Source organism: Urtica dioica, chromosome 5 (genome assembly GCF_054948205.1).
Source record: "Urtica dioica subsp. dioica isolate 48M chromosome 5, U.dioica_male_clone48M_v1_H2, whole genome shotgun sequence".
Taxonomy (NCBI): Eukaryota; Viridiplantae; Streptophyta; class Magnoliopsida; order Rosales; family Urticaceae; genus Urtica; species Urtica dioica.
The window spans coordinates 5,196,120-5,215,647 of NC_142760.1; the positions used below are offsets into that span (position 1 = coordinate 5,196,120).

General features: G+C 40.0%; 4 protein-coding genes and 2 long non-coding RNA genes across 7 annotated transcripts; 3 read left to right on the top strand and 3 right to left on the bottom strand.

The window, feature by feature from the left end:
* The first annotated feature begins 5,217 nt into the window (after positions 1-5,217).
* On the top strand, positions 5,218-7,217 carry LOC149394962 (small RNA-binding protein 11, chloroplastic-like). Of its 2 annotated transcripts, none has more exons than XM_089615493.1 (6): positions 5,218-5,296; positions 5,608-5,680; positions 6,220-6,285; positions 6,389-6,457; positions 6,555-6,661; positions 6,972-7,217. In XM_089615493.1, exons 3-6 carry the CDS (start codon positions 6,240-6,242, stop codon positions 7,014-7,016), a joined length of 267 nt encoding a protein of 88 aa, XP_089471619.1. In that variant the 5' UTR covers positions 5,218-5,296; positions 5,608-5,680; positions 6,220-6,239; the 3' UTR covers positions 7,017-7,217. The 2 variants fall into 2 exon arrangements, with proteins under 2 accessions (XP_089471619.1, XP_089471618.1); XM_089615492.1 differs by having other exon boundaries at positions 5,249-5,296; positions 5,582-5,680.
* A 3,759-nt stretch (positions 7,218-10,976) lies between these two features.
* On the top strand, positions 10,977-12,688 carry LOC149394963 (uncharacterized). The gene is made up of 3 exons (XM_089615582.1): positions 10,977-11,013; positions 11,213-12,294; positions 12,502-12,688. Exon 2 carries the CDS (start codon positions 11,358-11,360, stop codon positions 12,129-12,131), a length of 774 nt encoding a protein of 257 aa, XP_089471708.1. The 5' UTR covers positions 10,977-11,013; positions 11,213-11,357; the 3' UTR covers positions 12,132-12,294; positions 12,502-12,688.
* On the top strand, positions 12,289-12,978 carry LOC149394964 (uncharacterized). Its single transcript, XM_089614167.1, has 2 exons — positions 12,289-12,294; positions 12,502-12,978. Exons 1-2 carry the CDS (start codon positions 12,289-12,291, stop codon positions 12,976-12,978), a joined length of 483 nt encoding a protein of 160 aa, XP_089470293.1.
* Positions 12,979-13,320: 342 nt separating this feature from the next.
* LOC149394965 (uncharacterized) lies at positions 13,321-14,560 on the bottom strand. The gene is made up of 3 exons (XM_089615583.1): positions 14,477-14,560; positions 13,594-14,075; positions 13,321-13,518 (listed from the first exon to the last, which is right to left on the bottom strand). The coding sequence occupies exons 1-3, from the start codon at positions 14,555-14,557 to the stop codon at positions 13,341-13,343; spliced, it is 741 nt and encodes a 246-aa protein (XP_089471709.1). The 5' UTR covers positions 14,558-14,560; the 3' UTR covers positions 13,321-13,340.
* A 222-nt stretch (positions 14,561-14,782) lies between these two features.
* LOC149394966 (uncharacterized) lies at positions 14,783-15,509 on the bottom strand. Its single transcript, XR_016297274.1, has 3 exons — positions 15,476-15,509; positions 15,173-15,310; positions 14,783-14,869 (listed from the first exon to the last, which is right to left on the bottom strand). It is a non-coding gene; the product is annotated as an uncharacterized LOC149394966 (long non-coding RNA).
* A 2,203-nt stretch (positions 15,510-17,712) lies between these two features.
* LOC149394967 (uncharacterized) lies at positions 17,713-18,898 on the bottom strand. Its single transcript, XR_016297003.1, has 3 exons — positions 18,839-18,898; positions 17,859-18,019; positions 17,713-17,785 (listed from the first exon to the last, which is right to left on the bottom strand). It is a non-coding gene; the product is annotated as an uncharacterized LOC149394967 (long non-coding RNA).
* Between the last annotated feature and the right edge of the window lie 630 nt (positions 18,899-19,528).

Sequence of the window (19,528 nt, forward strand, 5' to 3'; positions counted from 1 at the left end):
GTACAGAATCATTTATCTTTCGTTTGTAATATCTTTCCATCATAATCTGTAGAAGACATTGAAGATAGTTATTACACTTTGTTTTTCTAAATACGGAGGTCATTGTGTATAATACAATCATGATATAATTAGCTATTGATATTGGATTATGGATCCAGAGAGAATGGCATACAAAATCCACCAAATTTCCACTTCCCTTTTTGATTTATGCCACAAATTACAAATCATAGGCAATCAGGACAAAATACCCTTTACCCAAAGATATATTGCAACGTGAAAAAAAAAAATCTTGACCAGTGGAGGATTAAGTCAGTTACGAGACAAATACAATTTACTAGGTTACATAATATGTATTTAATCCAACCTCTTAAGAGATACTAAAGGATAGAGATGATAAAAATTTCCACTATCTTGAAACAATTACTGATTAAAATAGTTATCAATCAGTTTTATTAAAAAAAAAAGTAAAAAAATTACCTGTGACCCACAAAAGGCACAAACGCACGCACAACAAATTTTGTCTGCTTCGAAAGACCCACACACCAACACAGAGATAAGCTTGAAGAAGAAGATAACCTTTAAAATATCAATATTTTATTTATTCTATTTTTAGTTAAACGTGGGCTTCTAATAAATATCAAAGTAATATGTAAATGGGCTTACACTTGATTGGGCTATAAACTGAGACTTCAATTTTTTTTTTTCAATAATTTCAGGGGGGGCTATAGCCCCTCCTCACTACCACGTCCCTTCGTGCCTGCCTTTACCCAAAGATATATTGCAACGTGAAAAAAAAAAAATCTTGACCAGTGGAGGATTAAGTCAGTTACGAGACAAATACAATTTACTAGGTTACATAATATGTATTTAATCCAACCTCTTAAGAGATACTAAAGGATAGAGATGATAAAAATTTCCACTATCTTGAAACAATTACTGATTAAAATAGTTATCAATCAGTTTTATTAAAAAAAAAAGTAAAAAAATTACCTGTGACCCACAAAAGGCACAAACGCACGCACAACAAATTTTGTCTGCTTCGAAAGACCCACACACCAACACAGAGATAAGCTTGAAGAAGAAGATAACCTTTAAAATATCAATATTTTATTTATTCTATTTTTAGTTAAACGTGGGCTTCTAATAAATATCAAAGTAATATGTAAATGGGCTTACACTTGATTGAGCTATAAACTGAGACTTCAATTTTTTTTTTCAATAATTTCAGGGGGGCCTATAGCCCCTCCTCACTACCACGTCCCTTCGTGCCTGTATATATATATATATATATATATATATATATATACACATATATATATAATATATATATATATAAGTAAAATGGTATACTAATATGAGTACAGAGGAACTGCTCTATATATTCTTCTTCCTCTTCGTCATTTCAACGCAGGAAACTTATCCAGAGGTTTAATGGAGGAACAAGTAACCTCTCCCCGCCGGAGAATTGCAAACTCAACACCGACGATGTAAAGGATAAACTTTTGAATCACTCGACTTGTAAATTCAAGTTTAATAAACGAGCTTCCGTTGTTACAATTAAAGTCTCGAGTGAATAATGGTCCTAAGAGTTTATCGAATTAATTTAAAATATTTTAAGGTAATAGAAAATCTCGGAATAAATAAAGGGTTTATCGAGTTCGTCTCGAATAATAAATTATTTTTCAAGGAAATATTTCGAAAATTAATTTAAGAAATAAATTTTCAAGAATGAGAATTATTTCCGAGAAACGTTAAATATATTTAAATTAATCGAGAACGAACATGAAAATTCTTGGTTTAAATTATAAAATCGATATCCATTTAATTGTGGACTTGAATAAGGATTTAAATGGATGAGACCCATTTGCAACAAAAATCAAGGACTCCGTTGCAAAAAAAAAATTGAAATTTGGGATCAGAAGTGAGGCTTAGGCTAAAATATGAGGACTTAAATGAGCAAATATGAGGACTTAAACGCCGGGCGCTCACCAAGGATGCCGACCAAGAACCAACGCCGGAAAAGTTTTGGATTGTGAAGTTTTTTATTCCGGTTTTGATTTGTGAAGTTTTGGATTGTGGCTGAAATGGTGTGCTATTATGGTTTGACGGTTTTGTTGTTGGGATCCATGTTTAAAATATCGATACCGATATCCATACCGAGTTTCTGATTTTACGGATATATCGAGTATCGACGGATATTCTATAAAAATTTCAATACCGACTACCGATGATATCGGTGATATATCTATGATATATCGATTACCGATGGATATATCGATTTTAAATAACCAAATATATATATCATGGAATCCAAATTATGAAAATACAAAATCAAATACTACAAAGTTCATGACAAGCAATTCTCGGATCTCGGTTCGAACCTCAGGAGGAACTTTAGTGCATGCTCTCGCATTTTTATTGGGATCGTTACCACTCAAGTGGTATTTCATTTGAGTTATCCCGCCACCTTTCATTTTCCAATCACAATCACAATCACATGTCTTGATTCGCATTTTCTAAACTAACAATTTATCTATCCTAATTTCAATATCACATATTCCCGTCCACAATCATAAATTACAATTCACACGTTGGAATATCATAATTTCTACAATACCATTATTTCTACACTAACCTCTTTGAAATAAAAATTCTGGAAATTTTGAACTCGTCGGAAAATTCGCCGGCCGCCGTCAAAATGGGTGGCGGATCGCCGGAAAATTGAAAAACTCGCCGAAACTTTAAAAAAAGTTGGGGATCTGAAAAATAATCAAGTACTAATCTCAAATATGCAAAAAATTTCAACAAAACTAGAGTTAAATCGATGTAAAAATGAAAAAAAAATTCCACAATATCCGAACTTTATACTCATACCAGAGATATATCGGTTAATATCGGCGATATGACATAACAATCCTTCGTCGCCTGGTGATTTTTCATGGATATATAGGGATATAACGATATATCACCGATATTTTATGGATATTATATAAAACGGTAACAGTTATTGATGATATTTTACCGAGGTATAAAAAAAAGCTGATATTTTGATCCTTGGTCGGGATGATTCGGAAGGTTAACGATGTTTTTTGGGTTTCGTTGTGCTCGGCCGTGGATTTTGTGACAAGTTATGAGTAAGTAAAACCTTAAAATACATAAACACCAAAGATTAAGGCTTCGGCCAATTTTTATCGAAACCTTAGTTCAGGTTTTACCCGTAGGTTCAAACACTAACTTGAACCATCCACGTCGCTACTTTGTTGTAGTTAGATCTCTCTGCTAAGCATAGAGTTTGGCTAGATCTGAGGTGACAGGAGAGCATGTTGGACTCTCGGATTCGAGCCGAGGGTACAAGTACCGGGAGTAACACGTTCCGAGTCTTCAAATTAAAATACTTAACGAGCATGAAAGGGGAACCAAAATTCTTTCGGGATTTATCCCGAGACGCTCTCCTGTTTGTAATTAGTTGTGTACTCTATATGCTAGAGTACCCAAATAATAAATAATGTTGTCGGTGGTACCCACGAGTAACGACTCGTGTTGAGGACTAAGACGGTCCTAATGGCGCTGAGTACTCCACGGGAGCTGCCAAGAGCACCCTGTTCTTGCAATGGGAAAGGTCGCCGCGGCGAGCCCATTTGGTGTGTGATGACGACACGTAGCGCCGACGTTCAAACGAAGATGGTACCTCTAGTGGAATTAAGACAGTCTTAAAACACTTAAGCAATTGATGACTACTGTTCGAAGTCTGAGGTTGGCTTCTTGTCATTCCAAGGGTTGTAGCAAGGGATGTTGTATAACCTTGTGGTATGACAAGTGATAGCGTAGAGCGAGGCCCCGCGTTAGGCAGGCTCTAGAATCATATGCATATGCATTCTGCATTCCTATGTGTTTGTTTTCACGTCACATGAAATTAGTTGCTTTTCTATTCCTAAGTTAGACTCCCGCTTACTGAGTCAATCGACTCATAGCTTTATGACCTTTGGTAATGTAGATAAGGGCAAGGCGACGATGTGAGCAACGGAAACGAAGATCGAAACCGGGCGTATATCTCTTGACCTATGAGCTACTGGGAACTCACTCAGAATCAAATTACTATATATTAGTATTTTGTCAAACTCAGTCTAAACTATGCTCCCCAAACTATCCCATGTATATACACTTAAAGTCGGGAGCTTGTGTATAAATAAGAGTCTCTATAAGACTCTAAGTGCTAAACTTAAAACGCGAAAAATTACCCGAGGTTTTTGTATAACTACTAAAATGTTATATACTTAATTATCATATGTTTAATATTTCCGCATTTTAAATTAAGTAATATATTTACTTATTGTATATTAAAGTTTTCGCGTTGTTTATATTTATGTTTGCGTACTATTTCAGAGTTAGCCTTTTTGGCTCGTGAGTGAGTTGATGACGCTCGCGAGTCGTCTCATTATTCGGATTATTCGGTTGTGGCTCGTGGGTGAGCTGATGACGCGCGCGGGTCGTGACAGACGATGACTCAATGGAAGCCACCAATCGATCCACGCGCCCCCATGAGGTCTTCGTCTTGAGCAGCTTCATCTCTAGAAAAAGACAAGTCGATCCATGAAGCCCTAGAGAGCCCGAGCTTCAATTGCGAGCCAACAAAAAATCTATCGCTTCGCACTTCACCTCTTCCAAAGCATCTATGTTGCGATTTTCGAGCGAAACTATCGACTCCTCTCCGTCCACACTTCGGCCGAAAAATCATCCTCATCGAGTTCGCCAAGCCAAGATGTTATACTAGATTGTAGAGAAATAAAATTAATGATAATGGAAATTATGTCACTTTACAAATCAAATGAGTGGTTTTGGATGATTAATAATAAAATGCGAAAATAAGCTATTAGAAGCAATTTCTACTTCTTTCAATAAATAATAGTTCATATAGCATATTCACTATCTTAACAAATATAAAATTAACCTCATCGTTCAGTTCAGCTTGATCGTACGACCATCAAAAATCAAATCAACCAAAAAAGTTTGCGGTTTGAGTTGGTAACAAACCCAATTTTTCAAATTTTGATAGGGTGATATAATAAAGAATGCGACTTGATTTGGACGATCGAAATATTTAATTTGGCGATCTCCATAAACACCCCTTATAAATTAGGTAAAAGTAGCCATTGTTAGAATTAATTCGGCAAAACTTATTATTGCATAAAAACTATCTTTATCGCGGGGGAAATTTCCCAAATTGCATTGTAGAAACTTTTGGCATTGCCAGCTGACTCCCGCCCACTGGCTACTGCTCATTTTTCGCCGGTCCGAGGTATTTCTCTCTATTATATATATATATAATATATATATATATATATATATATATATATATATTTATTTTCTGCTAGTGCTTTTGTTCTCTCTATCCCTCTCAGTCTCAGTATCCCAGCGTAGATGAACTAGGTAATTGCCGAATCAGAACCGGAGACGATTTCGTGGCTTTCAAAAATTCACCGGCGAAATCTTACTCATGCCCTACTTTCTTCTTTGATTTATTTTCGAATGCTTGGCTCGGCTTGGTTCTTCTACAACCACTTTCTTCTTGATTTATTTTTAGTGGCATCGACTCCATTGTTGTTTCAGAGTTTAAATTCGTCATATGTGTCTGAAGAATCTGAGATTCAGCAAGATTCTCTTTAGCACATAATCGATAAAGGTAAGTTCATTACCGAATTTCTATATATTTGGATAACTTAACAGAACCATGTAGCGATTATTTGGTCACACACCCTAATGTGTTGAAATCACAAAAAAAATTTAATTAGCGATTGCTGTGAGTGTGAAGAATTTGTTTTGTACTTAAAAGCAAAGGCATCGAGAGAAGAAGACCAGAAACAGACCCACAATTGTCTCTCTCTCTCTCTCTCTCTCTCTCTAATTTGTTCTTCAACATTGTCTTCTCTTTGATTTGCCTTCTTCTCTGTGGTCTCTTCGATACTCATAGACCATCGTTTTTCTGCATCCCTCGTTCTTATTTTCTTTTTAACAACTCAAGCTTCTTAGACAGCTTTTTTATTTCGTATCTACTGTAACACAACAATCAAAGTGCTTATATCAGTCCCAATTCATAGTTTCAATTTTTCAACGAATATTACACAAATCATTTAATTACAACAGTGCCGCTTGTTTTTCTCGAGAGTTTCGGTTACCGAATTCTTGCATTGACAATTTTTTTTCCTTTCTTATTTTGAGTAGTTTGTGAAGTCCAGACAGACATGGCGAGTAAATTACTGGGATCCAGCTCCAAGCTTTTCGTCAGCAGTAATTCTCTCTTTGCTTTATTGGTTTACTGTCTTTTTGTTATATTCTTATAATTTTTTAATTTATTATTGAATTTTGTTTATATTTTAATTTCAAAAACCAGGATTATCATCGTACACAACAAATGAACAGCTGAAGAAGTTGTTCTCTCCTTTCGGAGAAGTCCTAGAAGGTACTTAAAATTCTACACTCTAGTTAGTGTCTAATATTTGCCCTTTACTTTGGAATTTTCTTAATCAATTTTTTGTGTCATGTTAATTTGTTTGTAGCTAGGTTGGTCTTAGACCATAAAACTCAAAGACCGAAAGGTTTCGGGTTTGTCACGTATGAGACAGCAATCGCAGCTGAAAAGGCTTTGAAGGCCATGAATGGAAGGGTAATTTGTTTTTTTCTTCTTGTTTTCACGGATTAAGGGTTATAAATTTGTGTTGGTTCTCTCTATGTCTCTAATTTACACTCATGTTTCAGTTTTGAGTTTTGTGGTGCAGAGCCAGGAAATTTTGCTGTTGGAAAAAATGAATACGAAAATGAAGTTATAATGTATTTTTTGATATGTATAGTATACAAAATTTTCCTATATCAGCCCCTGCTTCTGTTTGTCCAAGATGCTATATATATATATATATATATATATATATATATATATATATATATATTTAACGTCCTTTTGTTTATTTTGAATCCAGATTGTTGACGGAAGGCTTATTTTTGTTGAAGTTGCTGCAACCTAAGATCGGAAACAAATGTACATGTCAGTCAAGCTTGCCTTTTTTTTTTTTTTTTTTTTTTTTTTTTTTTTTTTTTCTGGAACAATAATGTTTGTTTGTACGATGATAGAATAATTTTGTTATGTATCTCTATTAAAAACTAAAATGACCGATATGATTTACAGTGCAACTTGAAAAATTATAATTAATACTAATACAGAGCTCGTATGTTAAGGAGTAGGATTAATTCCGTTTTTACCTCCTGGACTCGTATCTCGATTTCATTTTACCCCCTGGACTCGGGATTGTTGCAGAACTCATCTCAGAACTTAGACACGTGTTACAACTTGACACTTCCGTCAATATTTGGACGTTAAGTGGTCACGTGTTTAACACGTGAACTGGTCTGAAAGGGTATAAGTGTACATTTGCATATACTGAATATTTTTATTGTTTAAATAAATTCTCAGATATATTAATTAATAGAATTGTTATTAAATATTTAATTATTTCTATTATTCTCTTTTCACAACAACCTCCTCAGCTACCCAAAATCAAACAACAAATCATCGTTGAAAACTGACATTTATTAAACAGATAAATGAGTTGAATTAGAAACAAAATCATCAAATGCAAGTTTTGTTTTCCCTGAATAGAACCCCAAAACTAGAGCTTCTAGGGTTTCATCTCCATAGCTCGAAGCGACGAAGGAGAATCGTCCAACGACAACGAGGAAGCCGACGACGGAGACGTACTGAGGCGAATCGCATTTTCTTCCATAGCACACAAGGCGTTCGATAGAAACTCCCATTGTTGGATCTCTTTCTGGTATTGGTCTCTCACGCCCTCGCGAAATTCGCCGACTATATGCAATTGGACGACACGTACGCGGCGATGGGCCAGATCGAGAACTAGCTGCTGCTCTACTCGGCCGGGCTCGATATCCAGCGACAAGCCCTCGGAGACGCGGACCCGCGGCTTGGCGAGACTCACCGCTACGTCGCCGAGGCCTATGTCCAAGCCCTGAACTTCGACGAGGCCGAGAGAATCTGCCGAGCCTCGCTCGAGCTCCGGTCGCCAGAGGACAAAGGCGCCGCCGCATCGAATACTGGACGAAAATCTATTCTCATCGAAGAACAGTAAGCCCTTGATCTCCGCGACCCAAGACCAGCCTACAACGTCGACGAAACCAGAGGCTTCATCAAAGCCTCAGATTCAGATTCACCACAACAGGTCAATGAGCGACCAATCAAATTCGAATCCGAGTTTCGAATCTGCGTTCTCGTCTCCAAACACATCGCCCAAAAAGCTCTGCACAATTCTCTCCGGAAGGGAAATTTCGGGCCTCGAAACCAGCCCGGAAAAACAGAGCGTTTTCCAAACAAAGCCTACGAGAAAGAGGAAGCGAAAGAGAGGAGAGAAAGGAAGAAGAAAAGCCAGACCAAGAGCTTGTCCGACCTGGAGTTCGAAGAGGTGAAAGGTTTCATGGATCTGGGATTTATGAAATGTAATCTGGGACATAATTCGAAGAGCTTGTCCGACCACGAACATTATTTCTCTGTATATTAAAGAGAGAAAAAAAAACTAGTTCTGGGTTTGACATAATTCTGGGTTTGACTGAAATTCTTCAGAGAGAACAAAAAATATTTACAAGCTTTTCATCATTGAAAGATTCTGTGTATATGGAAATGAGGCTTTTTCGGTGCTTCGTGTTGGCGATTCCTTTGGAGTCACTGACACTGATTCCTCGCAGATACCAATTGCAAAGCTCTCAGATTGCGGTTTTGCAGCAGATAAGGAAGCATTTGGAGTTTCCTCTGCAACTTGATTCCTGGGAAAATTACAATCAAGATCTCTGCAATTTGCCTTTCTCTCCACACACCACCGTAACCTGCGAGGAAAACTCGGTCTTCGTGCTCAAAATCGCCGGAGACAAGTCCTCCTCCGACGATGCCAGAAGGGACTTATATATCCAGTCAAACTAGATCATTTTTTCAAAGAAGAGGTTTTTTTAGTTTATTATTATAAAAATAATAAAACGAGGGTATATTAGTAATTGCACATATTTTAAATCTCACGTGACAAAAAACGTGACATTTAACGTCCAAAATCAGACAGAAGTGGCAACGTGTAATAACGCCATTAGTTAAGAGATTATCAATACAACATTTCCGAGTCCACGGGGTGAAATGAAATCGAGGTACGAGTTCAGGGGGTAAAAATGGAATTAATTCTAAGGAGTATACTGATAGGATTTTGGACAACTATTTAAAAGAAGTTCAAAATTTTGATTTTATGCTATGGAATTGCTAAAGGGAAACGGGAACGCCGACGAAAATTATATCAAAATTTAACTAGAAATTGAGGTTTTGACAGCAATAATACCATCTTGTTGTCACTTACCATATTTAGCCCAAAACCAATATTTTGACACATATGTTACTTTGACTAGGAAAGAGAAATAAAAATTTCCTCAATTACCCTCCCCTCAGATCTTCCTTCTTGCGCTCTCTCTCATCTTCACTCTCTCTTTCACGCTCTCTGAAAAAAAAACCCTCATTCACGCTGACTCAGATCTTCATTTCCCTCCAAGCATCTCTCTCATTCACGCTCACTCTTCAATCGCTCACCCTCTTCAGCGTGGGTCCAAGTCTTCTCCGGCCACCGTCGTCAGATCTGGGTCGAGTGTCTTCTCCGGCCACCGTCGTCAGATCTGGGTCGAGTGTCTTCTCTGGCGTCAAATCTGGGTAAGAAGCTTGTTCTTCTAACAACTAAGAGCTATTTTTAGTGATTCCGTTCAGTTTGAATGTGTTCCAAAGGTTTTTTGAGTTTTTACTTCGCCAAAAATGGTGTTTGGAATTTCAGTGTTAAAATTTTCCAGGTGTCACGAAGTGGGTACAACCAGGCGTGTTGAACTTCGTGACACTAGTGTCACGAACTGGATTCACTTCGTGACACTAGTGTCACGAACTGGATTCACTTCGTGACACTAGTGTCACGAACTGGATGTTTTTCCATGTTAATAACCGTCTTTTAATACTCATTTCTAATACTGAGTGAACGTATACAGGTATGGCGGAAATATGTTTATATGCTAAGCATAGCGAGAAATGGGTAAAACCGGGCGTATATCAAGAGGGTGGTACTCTTACGCTTTTACTTCTTACCAAATTGAATTACCAAAGTTTGATGCAAACATTGTATGCTCGGTTGAACGTGACCCCTGCAACGCATTCAATCAACGTCAAACATGAAGCTGACGGCCTCGTACCGCCAACCATAGACGACGACGAAAGTTTGCGATGTTATTTGTACTTGAGGAAGAACGAACCGAACCGGACGAAGTTGAATCTTGTACTTGAGATTAGTCCGGAGGCATTTCAGGATAAAAAAGCGGATGTCGCGTCTTCTCCACGGGTTGGATCCACTCCAACAGCAAACACAAGCGAGAGTGGATTTGGTTGCAATCGAAGCAGGATCATTCCAAACATGCCGAGTCCTATATCCGAGGCACGTGAATGGGACGTACCAAGTCCGGAGGCTTTCGACAATGATACTGTTGGGTTGGATGACATGAATACTGTTAGCCAGGCAACACCCCAACCCAGAAGGTCTCCACCACCAGTTATTTTGTCAATAGAGGCTCCACCACAGACTCAACACCAGGAAGAGCCTCCTCTTCCACCACAGCCGCCAACTCGATCACAAAGAAAAGAGAATGTATCGAGCCAAGAGAATGGGGGGTGTTCGGTTACGGCTCCCGAATCAAATACATGTGTCGAGAGTAACGATATTGAGGTGTTGGATATTTTATCTCCGGTAAGAGTAAAAAAAAAGGATTATATGCAAACAAAGCGGCGTTGTTGAAGCATTTGCGGATGGATGCAATCAATAATCATTATCGGTTCAAAACGAAGAACTCATCTCCGCTCAAACTTCATGTCATTTGTGCGGGTAAAAATTGTGATTGGGCAGTCCGGGCAGTGAAGCTAAAGAACACGGATTGTTTTGAAATTAGAAGGTAAAATTTCATGACCTAAAAACTGATTTTATTTGAAATTTCATTTCTCTTCGTAGATGAATAAGTCCGTGACAGATCTATCACGACGTGAATCCACTCCTGACACGAGTGGATGTACTTCGTGACAGATATGTCAGGAAATGTATGCCCTTTTAATTTTAAATTGTTTTTGATCGTGTGTATGTGTTTATGGTTCAAGATATGATCCAAAGCACACTTGTTCTGTGGAGGAAAGACAAAAAGGGCAACCGCAAGCTACTGCAGAGTTCGTTGGAGAGAGGGTGAAACACAAATTTATTGATCCAACTGTACATAGTTGTACCCCAAAGGAGATTCAGAGTTACATGCGAACAGAGGTTGGAGTCAATATTTCATACAGAAAAGCATGGAGGGCAAAAGAATGTGCAATACAATCCTTGTATGGGACTGATGATGAGTCATATGCCTCTCTTGCAAAATACAAGTACATGTTAGAGCAAAAGAATCCAGGTTCTCTCATCGACCTAAAAACTGACCGTCATAAATATTTCATGTACTTTTTCGTTTCTTTGGCTCCGTTCAGAGAGGGATGGAAGTATTGTCGGCCTGTTGTAATTGTTGATGCAACCTTCTTGACAAACTATCACAAGGGCAGCATGTTTACGGCTTCCGCGATGGACGCAAATGAGCAAATATTCCCGCTTGCCTATGGTATTGGTGAGTCCGAAACTTCCAAGTCCTGGTTTTATTTCTTCAACAAACTTAAGGAAGCATTGGGGGAGAGGGATAACATGGTCATCGTATCCGACCGAAACACCGGAATCATTAACGCCGCGAAGAAAGTTTTTCCAAGAGCAGAACATGGTTTTTGCGCATACCACGTGAAGAATAACGTCAAGGCAAAATTCAAAAAACTTGGCAAGGAATTCAATTGGAAGTTCTACGGTGCAGCAAAAGCGTATACTATATTTGAATATCAAAAGTTTATGCGCATGTTGGACAAGGAAGACCCGTTGATACGTCCGTACCTTGTCAACGAAGTAGGAAATGAGAAGTGGGCACATTGTTTTTTTCAAGACATCAAGGTATACGATCATAACTTCAAACAACGCAGAGTCTTTGAATGCGTTAACTGTTAAAGCAAGATCATTTCCAATAGTGAAGTGCCTTGATTGGTTGAGGGAGAGAATGCAAGTTTGGTTCTACCAACGACGAGAAAAGGCGGCATCAACTCAAAGTGTGTTGTCAATGGAATATCATACCGAAATGTTAAAAAAACTTGCTGTCTCGGCAAATATGCAGGTTATAGTGTGTTTTTTATTTTTAAATTCTGTCACGAAATGACCCGAGTCCGTGACACTTGTGTCACGGAGTGACTTCAGTCCGTGACACATGTGTCACGGAGTGAATCCACTTCGTGACACAAGTGTCACGGACTCGGGTCATTTCGTGACACATGTGTCACGGACTGAGTGGTTATGTTTAAACTTTTTTTTGCTTATGTTTTAGGTCCGGCCTTCTGCAGTATACGAATTCGAGGTTTTAGACACAGAAGGAACACCATGGGCAGTGAACTTGATTGATAAGACGTGCTCGTGTCGAGAATTTCAAACTGATCTATTTGTATGTGTCCATGCCATTGCGGCTTGTCGCTTACGCAACCTACCAGTTGAGAGCTATTGTGCAGAGTACTACACGACCGAGTATTGGAAATTGACGTATGCATGGGTTATTCATCCTCAAGGAAGTGAATCGTCATGGACTTTTCCCGACGAAATCAAGCAGATCAAAGTAAATCCGCCTAACTTCTTAGGTCGTCCGGCGGGTAGACCTAAGAAGAGAAGGATTCCCTCTCTTGGGGAATCTGATGCCCCGCTTCGTAAATGTTCCCGTTGTGGAGGTGTAGGTCACAATAGAGCTACGTGTCGCAACCCAATTCCACCGGAAATGAGGGCTCCGGGGATGGGACATTGGTTTGGTTTGTAATTCGACACGTTTTATCATTGAATATCTAGAACTTCCTTGGTGTTTTGCTATGTATTACATTTTGAATGTTTTGAACTTTATTGGTATTGAAACAATGTTATTGTTAAGAAATTGAAGTTCTAAGAATACATATATAAAGTTATAAACAATACATACACTTTTAAACTAAGAAATTGAAGTTCTAAGAATAAATATATAAAGTTATAAACAATACATACACTTTTAAACTAAGAAATTGAAGTTCTAAGAATACATATATAAAGTTATAAACACATACATACACTTTTAAACTACGAAATTGAAGTTCTAAGAATACATATATAAAGTTATAAACACATGCGTACAATCATAAACACATAATTTCAAGTTGCCTCAACATTGACATTTCCACGCGTGTGTAGTTTTAGCGCTCCGTGTCGGTATAATTCGGTGGTCATTTTCTGTCGATACATGATCATGTCCTCCTGTTTCAAATCAGACAATGGAAGGTCGTGCGCCAAAAACTCGGCAGTCTTGATCATAAACATGCCACAATCATTTCTGAAGGAACAAAAAACGCATGCTTTAATTGATATGTGTCATTAAGAATGTAAAATTAAGAATTAAAATATTTACCCATTGTCTTGTTGTGGCATTTGATCGTAGTGGACGACCTTGAATATTTCTTCATTGGAGAGTAGAACGCCGGCGACATGCAGAACATATGGCAAAATGGTGGCCAAGTTTCTGACTTCCGTGTCCACGAGCGTTTGGTGTCCACCGGTGGAACTCATGGAGTCGTACACCGTTATACACCTTGAACGCACGTTGACAACAAGAAGATACCAGTGTCCGCCATCTATTACAGGGATGAAGACATCATCGACCCCGTCCCATGGGTCCACCAGTTGCTCCGCTCCAGACTCTCCGGTAATGTGGTCGACGACACATTTTTTCAGTTTCTTCTTTAAGAATACACCCGGATCTTGACTAGCATTGAACTGAGTGTAACTATCTCGGAGATACTTAAAGAAGACCGTGGACATGATGGTGAAGGAGTGACGTAACAAACCCGCCTTTTTCTTCTTCCGGAGGTAGTACATCGCGACGTCCACATGCTGCACGACAAAAGATAAACATAAGCACTAAATACCTCAGTCCGTCACACAAGTGTCACGGAGTGAATTGACTCCGTGACACATGTGTCATGGAGTGTACTCAGTCCGTGACACATCTGTCACAGAGTTAATTCACTCCGTGACAGATGTGTCACGGAGTGGATTCACTCCGTGACAGATGTGTCACGGACTGAGTACACTCCGTGACACATGTGTCACGGAGTCAATTCACTCCGTGACACATCTGTCACGAAGTGAATTGACTCCGTGACACATCTATCACGAAGTGAATTGACTCCGTGACACATCTGTCACGAAGTGAATTGACTCTGTGACACATCTGTCACGAAGTGAGCTGCAAAACAAGACATATTTTAAAAATTACCGACACACATTAATACCTGATCAGACAACCAACCGTCCTCGTGCCACATGTTGTAGAAGAAGGTCTTCTGGTTGATAGCCATCTGTCCAAGTTCCATAGAAGGCGCTATGGATTCTTCCTCCGGCTTATATTTTGGTTTGCCCTGAGATATGTTCTTGTGGCCCCTCTTCAAGCCGACTTGGAACCACAACTTCATGACGTCAACGTCATCCTGGTCCGGTTGTTTGGTTACCTCCGACAGCGGCAGTTCATCAGGAAGCACGTCCGGAGCATTGGTGAACCTCAAAAAAGGCAACGCCTTTTTGGAAGGAGTAAACCTATCGGGGCTGCGTCGTTGCCGGGTCAAATGTTTCTTGATAGGTGAGTCTTCAATAAGGATATGGGGATTCGGTGTCTTCAAGTCATATATCTATCCAACAAGAGAAATAGAGTTCAAGTTTATTGTTGAGTTCAACCATAAAATAATATTTCATAACAATTATATGCTTATTTGAGTTCAAGTTTATTGTTGAGTTCAACCATAAAATAATATTTCATAACAATTATATGCTTATTTGAGTTCAAGTTTATTGTTGAGTTCAACCATAAAATAATATTTCATAACAATTTTCTGCTTATTTGAGTTCAAGTTTATTGTTGAGTTCAACCATAACAATTATATGCTTCTAAGCAAGTCAAGAATTAAGTTCAACCATCAAATTAATGGAGGTACCTCTTGAACCCCCTGTGTCCCTAACAACTCATACTCTTCCATAGCCTCTGCATTCATTTGGGCTTCTAGACTGAGAGGCGAATCTTCATCACCCCAAGATTGTTGACCTTGTGTGTTTTCGACGTCACTTTCGTCCTCCTGACCATTCAAAATCATTTAGTTCAACATGAGTGTAATCAAAATAACGAAATTCAGCGACTCCGTGACACTGTGTCACGCACTAAGTACACTCCGTGACACATCTGTCACGGAGTGAATCCACTCTTAAAGAAAAAAATAATATGTCTATTGCATATCTTGTACCTCTTGTTGACTGGTTTGCTTCTTTTTCCCTTTCTCGACTTTGTTTTTATTCTTCTTTTGGTTGCCATCCTTCTTCTCCTCCTGTTTCTTGCTCTTCTTGGCGCCATCGTCCTTCTTATTCTTGTCGTCTTTGTCCTGCTTATTTTTCTTGTCCCCGTCATCGTCCTTTTTCTTCTTGTCCTCGTCGTCTTTCTTCTTCTTCTCGTATTCGTCGTCTTTCTTCTTCTTCTCTTCTTCGTCTTTCTTCTTCTTCTTCTCCTCGTCTTCCTCTTTCTTCTTCTTCTCCTCTTCTTCTTTCTTCTTATCCTCTTCTTCTTCTCTCTGCTTCTTCACTTCTTCTTCCCGCATTTTCTTCTCTTCTTCCTGCATTTTCTTCAGCTTCTCAACATATTCTTCTTCCTCTTTTTTTTTCTTTTCTTTTTCCGCTCTCTTCTTCGCCATCTCTTCTTCCCACTTCTTCAATTTGGCCGCTTTCTTCTCCCGGCGCTTCTTTTCTAACTGCAACTCGTTTCTCCAATCGTAGTACTGATCTAGTTCATCAAGAGCCACTCTGTAGCTCTTCACCGCGTCCAAAATTTCTTTTTTGAACTTCCTGTAGTCGTCTTGCATATAGCGGAAACGCTCGTCGAGATTTCCAACTGAGTTTTCGAGCGAGTCGAGCCGGGACTGTCCATGACCAAAATAACAAAGTAAGCTGGCTGACGAGTAAATCCAGTGCGTGACAGATGTGTCACGGAGTGGATCACTCCGTGACAGATGTGTCACGGAGTGAATCCACTCCGTGACACATCTGTCACGGAGTGGATCCACTCCGTGATTCACTCCGTGACACATCTGTCACGGAGTGGATCCACTCCGTGACACATCTGTCACGGAGTGTATCCACTCCGTGACACATGTGTCACAGAGTGGATTCATTAAAATTAAAATAGAAACCCAAAATTGTGTTACCTCAACTGTCTGTGCTTGTGAATGGGACGGTTGTTGTGGTGGTTGTGGTGGTGGTGTTTCTGGTTGTGGGGCGTCTTTTTTGGGTTTCTTCTCCGAGCGTTTGTCCACCCCCGCTGCCGTCGTAGAAGGGGTTGCAACGCTTGAAGAAGTGTCGCCGATTCCGTGAAATTCAACCTATACGTGGGACAAGTTAACAAATGAGTGTGATCAATATTAAGTATGAATTAACCTACAAATTTATTACCTCATTGAAGTTGATTCCTCTCATGGCGGCATCCTGAACAAGTCCGATAGACTTCCACCGACGCATTATTGGCCGAGCTGTGGTGGAGACTTTCTCACAAACCCCCATGTTCGTCAGGAAAGGAAGACACTCGTACCCCCAAACCTGAAGCGGCTCGACGAATCCGGGGAGATGGAGCTTCCTTTTTTTTTTTACCTTGCTCCATTGGCTCGCCACCCTTCTCCACAAACTTCCGGACTTCGCCGAGAAGGTAGTTCCACACCACGTTGCCCCATGGATGGCGACCGAATGTGTCCGTGTCCTCCACCGCCTTAATGAGCTCTACGCACGGTGTCCTATTCTTCGCATCGTCCGCCGGGAGGACATTCAAGACGAAGTAAATTTTCAGATAATTTACCTGAACTTCTGTCGGCCAATCTACGCTCGCCTCCAAGAATTGGTTGACCAAGTTCCGACTCAAATACTTCCCCGGGAAGAATTTTTTGAAGAGGCTGTCATTAGAAACAACCCCCTCGAACTTGAATTCCTCGTAGTCATCGACGACTTTGAGGAATGTGATCTCCTGGAAGTCTCTCTTCGTGAACTCCCGGACTTGGCCTCCAATCTCAATCAGAAGCCCGTCAGTGGTTTCGCCCTCGAAGCTCCCGGTCCTCAACACCAAGTGGCTTATAATCGCCGATAACCGGACTATTTTGGGTTGCCCCACGAACTACCCAAAACATGATTGGGCAAATCCAGCTTGAGTCTCGGCGCTGCGGCCGAGTAAGAGAGCGAGGAAATTTTCCAATCCCCCGTGGAAGTTAAAGGAAAATCCTTCAATGTTGGACTCCGGTATAAACCGTGTCCACTCCTACACATATTAGTCAATGACATTATTAGTGAAACCATTATGCTTGAGTTCGTGACAGATGTGTCACAGACTCACCCACTTCGTGACGGATGTGTCACGGACTCGCTGACTTCGTGACACATCTGTCACGAAGTCATCGGGTCCGTGACACATCTGTCACGAACCAGGATCAAAATGAGTTTCTGACACTCACCTTTCGGGGAATAGCAGTTGTAGGACTCTCCAAGGCGGTCGCAACGCCCGATGACTCAGCCTTGTTTTTTGGCTATATCAAACACAAAACAAAATCAAATAGCTGCACATACATCTAATTAAGTCACTTCATTTTTATTCTATACCTTCTTTATCTTTGTTGGTGCGACGACGAACGCGTCGTCATCGTTGGAACGCTTGGACGGCGAAATTATTTTCCTTTTCGAAGCCGTCCTAGAACTTCTTCGAACGTTTGAGGCCTCCTCGACCTTGGTTATTTTAGACTTCGTCATTGAATATATAAAACCTGAAACAAATCAAGTCACCAATTTTCAACAACTTCAAGACCAAATACGCACACACACACTCGTCAAACCCTAACATTGTTCAATCAAAGATATACACGAGCACGAAACACACACAAATACACACAAACACACACTCGCCCAAACACAAATACACACAAACACTCAAAGACAACACATTCTCGGCCAAACACAAATACACTCAAACACCCAAACACAAATACACTCAGACACCCAAACCCAAATACAATCAAACATCCAAATACAACACATTCTCGGCCAAACACAACAAACACTCGCCCAAACACCAAATACACTAAAACACCCAAAAAAATTTTGAGCCAAAAACCCTAAATCAACAAACACTCGGCCGAAATAAATGAAATAGAGATACCCATACCTTTTAGAGTAAATGAAATAGGGTTTTAACAAACACTCACCAGTATTTCTAGGGTTTTAAGAGACCGAAATAAATGAAATATGTGTCACGGAGTGAATCCACTTCGTCACGGACTCGGGTCATTCCGTGACACACTCGCCCAAACACAAATACACACAAACACTCAAAGACAACACATTCTCGGCCAAACACAAATACACTCAAACACCCAAACACAAATACACTCAAACACCCAAACCCAAATACAATCAAACGCCCAAATACAACACATTCTCGGCCAAACACAACAAACACTCGCCCAAACACCAAATACACTAAAACACCCAAAAAAAATTTGAGCCAAAAACCCTAAATCAAATAATTTGAGGTTAAATAGAGTTTTCAATCAATTTGAGGCTTTAATAGAGATCGGCCGATTTACCTTGATATGAAGATGAACACAATCTTTTCTTCTTCTTCACCGATTAACGTCAAGAATGTGATAGAGACCAATAGCTGGGTCGAGCAGAGGTGCCTTCGTCGCCGAGAGCTGGGTCATGCAGAGGTGGGTTGCGCCTTCGCCGCCGAGAGCTGGGTCGCCGAGGAGTGGGTCGCCGAGAGCTGGGTCACCGAATGCTGGGTCACCGAGAACTGGGTCGAGCAGAGGTGGGTTGCGCCTTCGCCGCCGAGACCTGGGTCGCCGAGAGCTGGGTCGTGGGTCCCCGAGATGGGTTGTCGCGATTTTTGAGCGAGAAAGAGAAAGAGAAGGACAGGGAGAGAAATAGAGACACAGAGGAAGATGATTAGAGAGCGAAATCGTGGGAGGGAAGAGGAAGAGATAGTGAAATCGTGAGAGCGAAAATGTGGGAGGGGTTGGAGGTTATAAAATCGTGAGAGAGAGAGGGAGGGAGATAAACCGTCGTGTAGGTGTGCGAGGGAAAATGGAGAAAATTGGGTTGGGATGGTTTATTTCGTTTAAATTAGTTTTGAGGGTATAATAGTCTTTACCTATTGGTCTAGGTATTACATGTGTCAAATTTTGAGTTTTGGGCTAAATATGATAAGTGACAACAAGATGGTATTATTAACGTCAAATTCCCCTAGAAATTCTCCGTTGGTTTTCATTTGCATG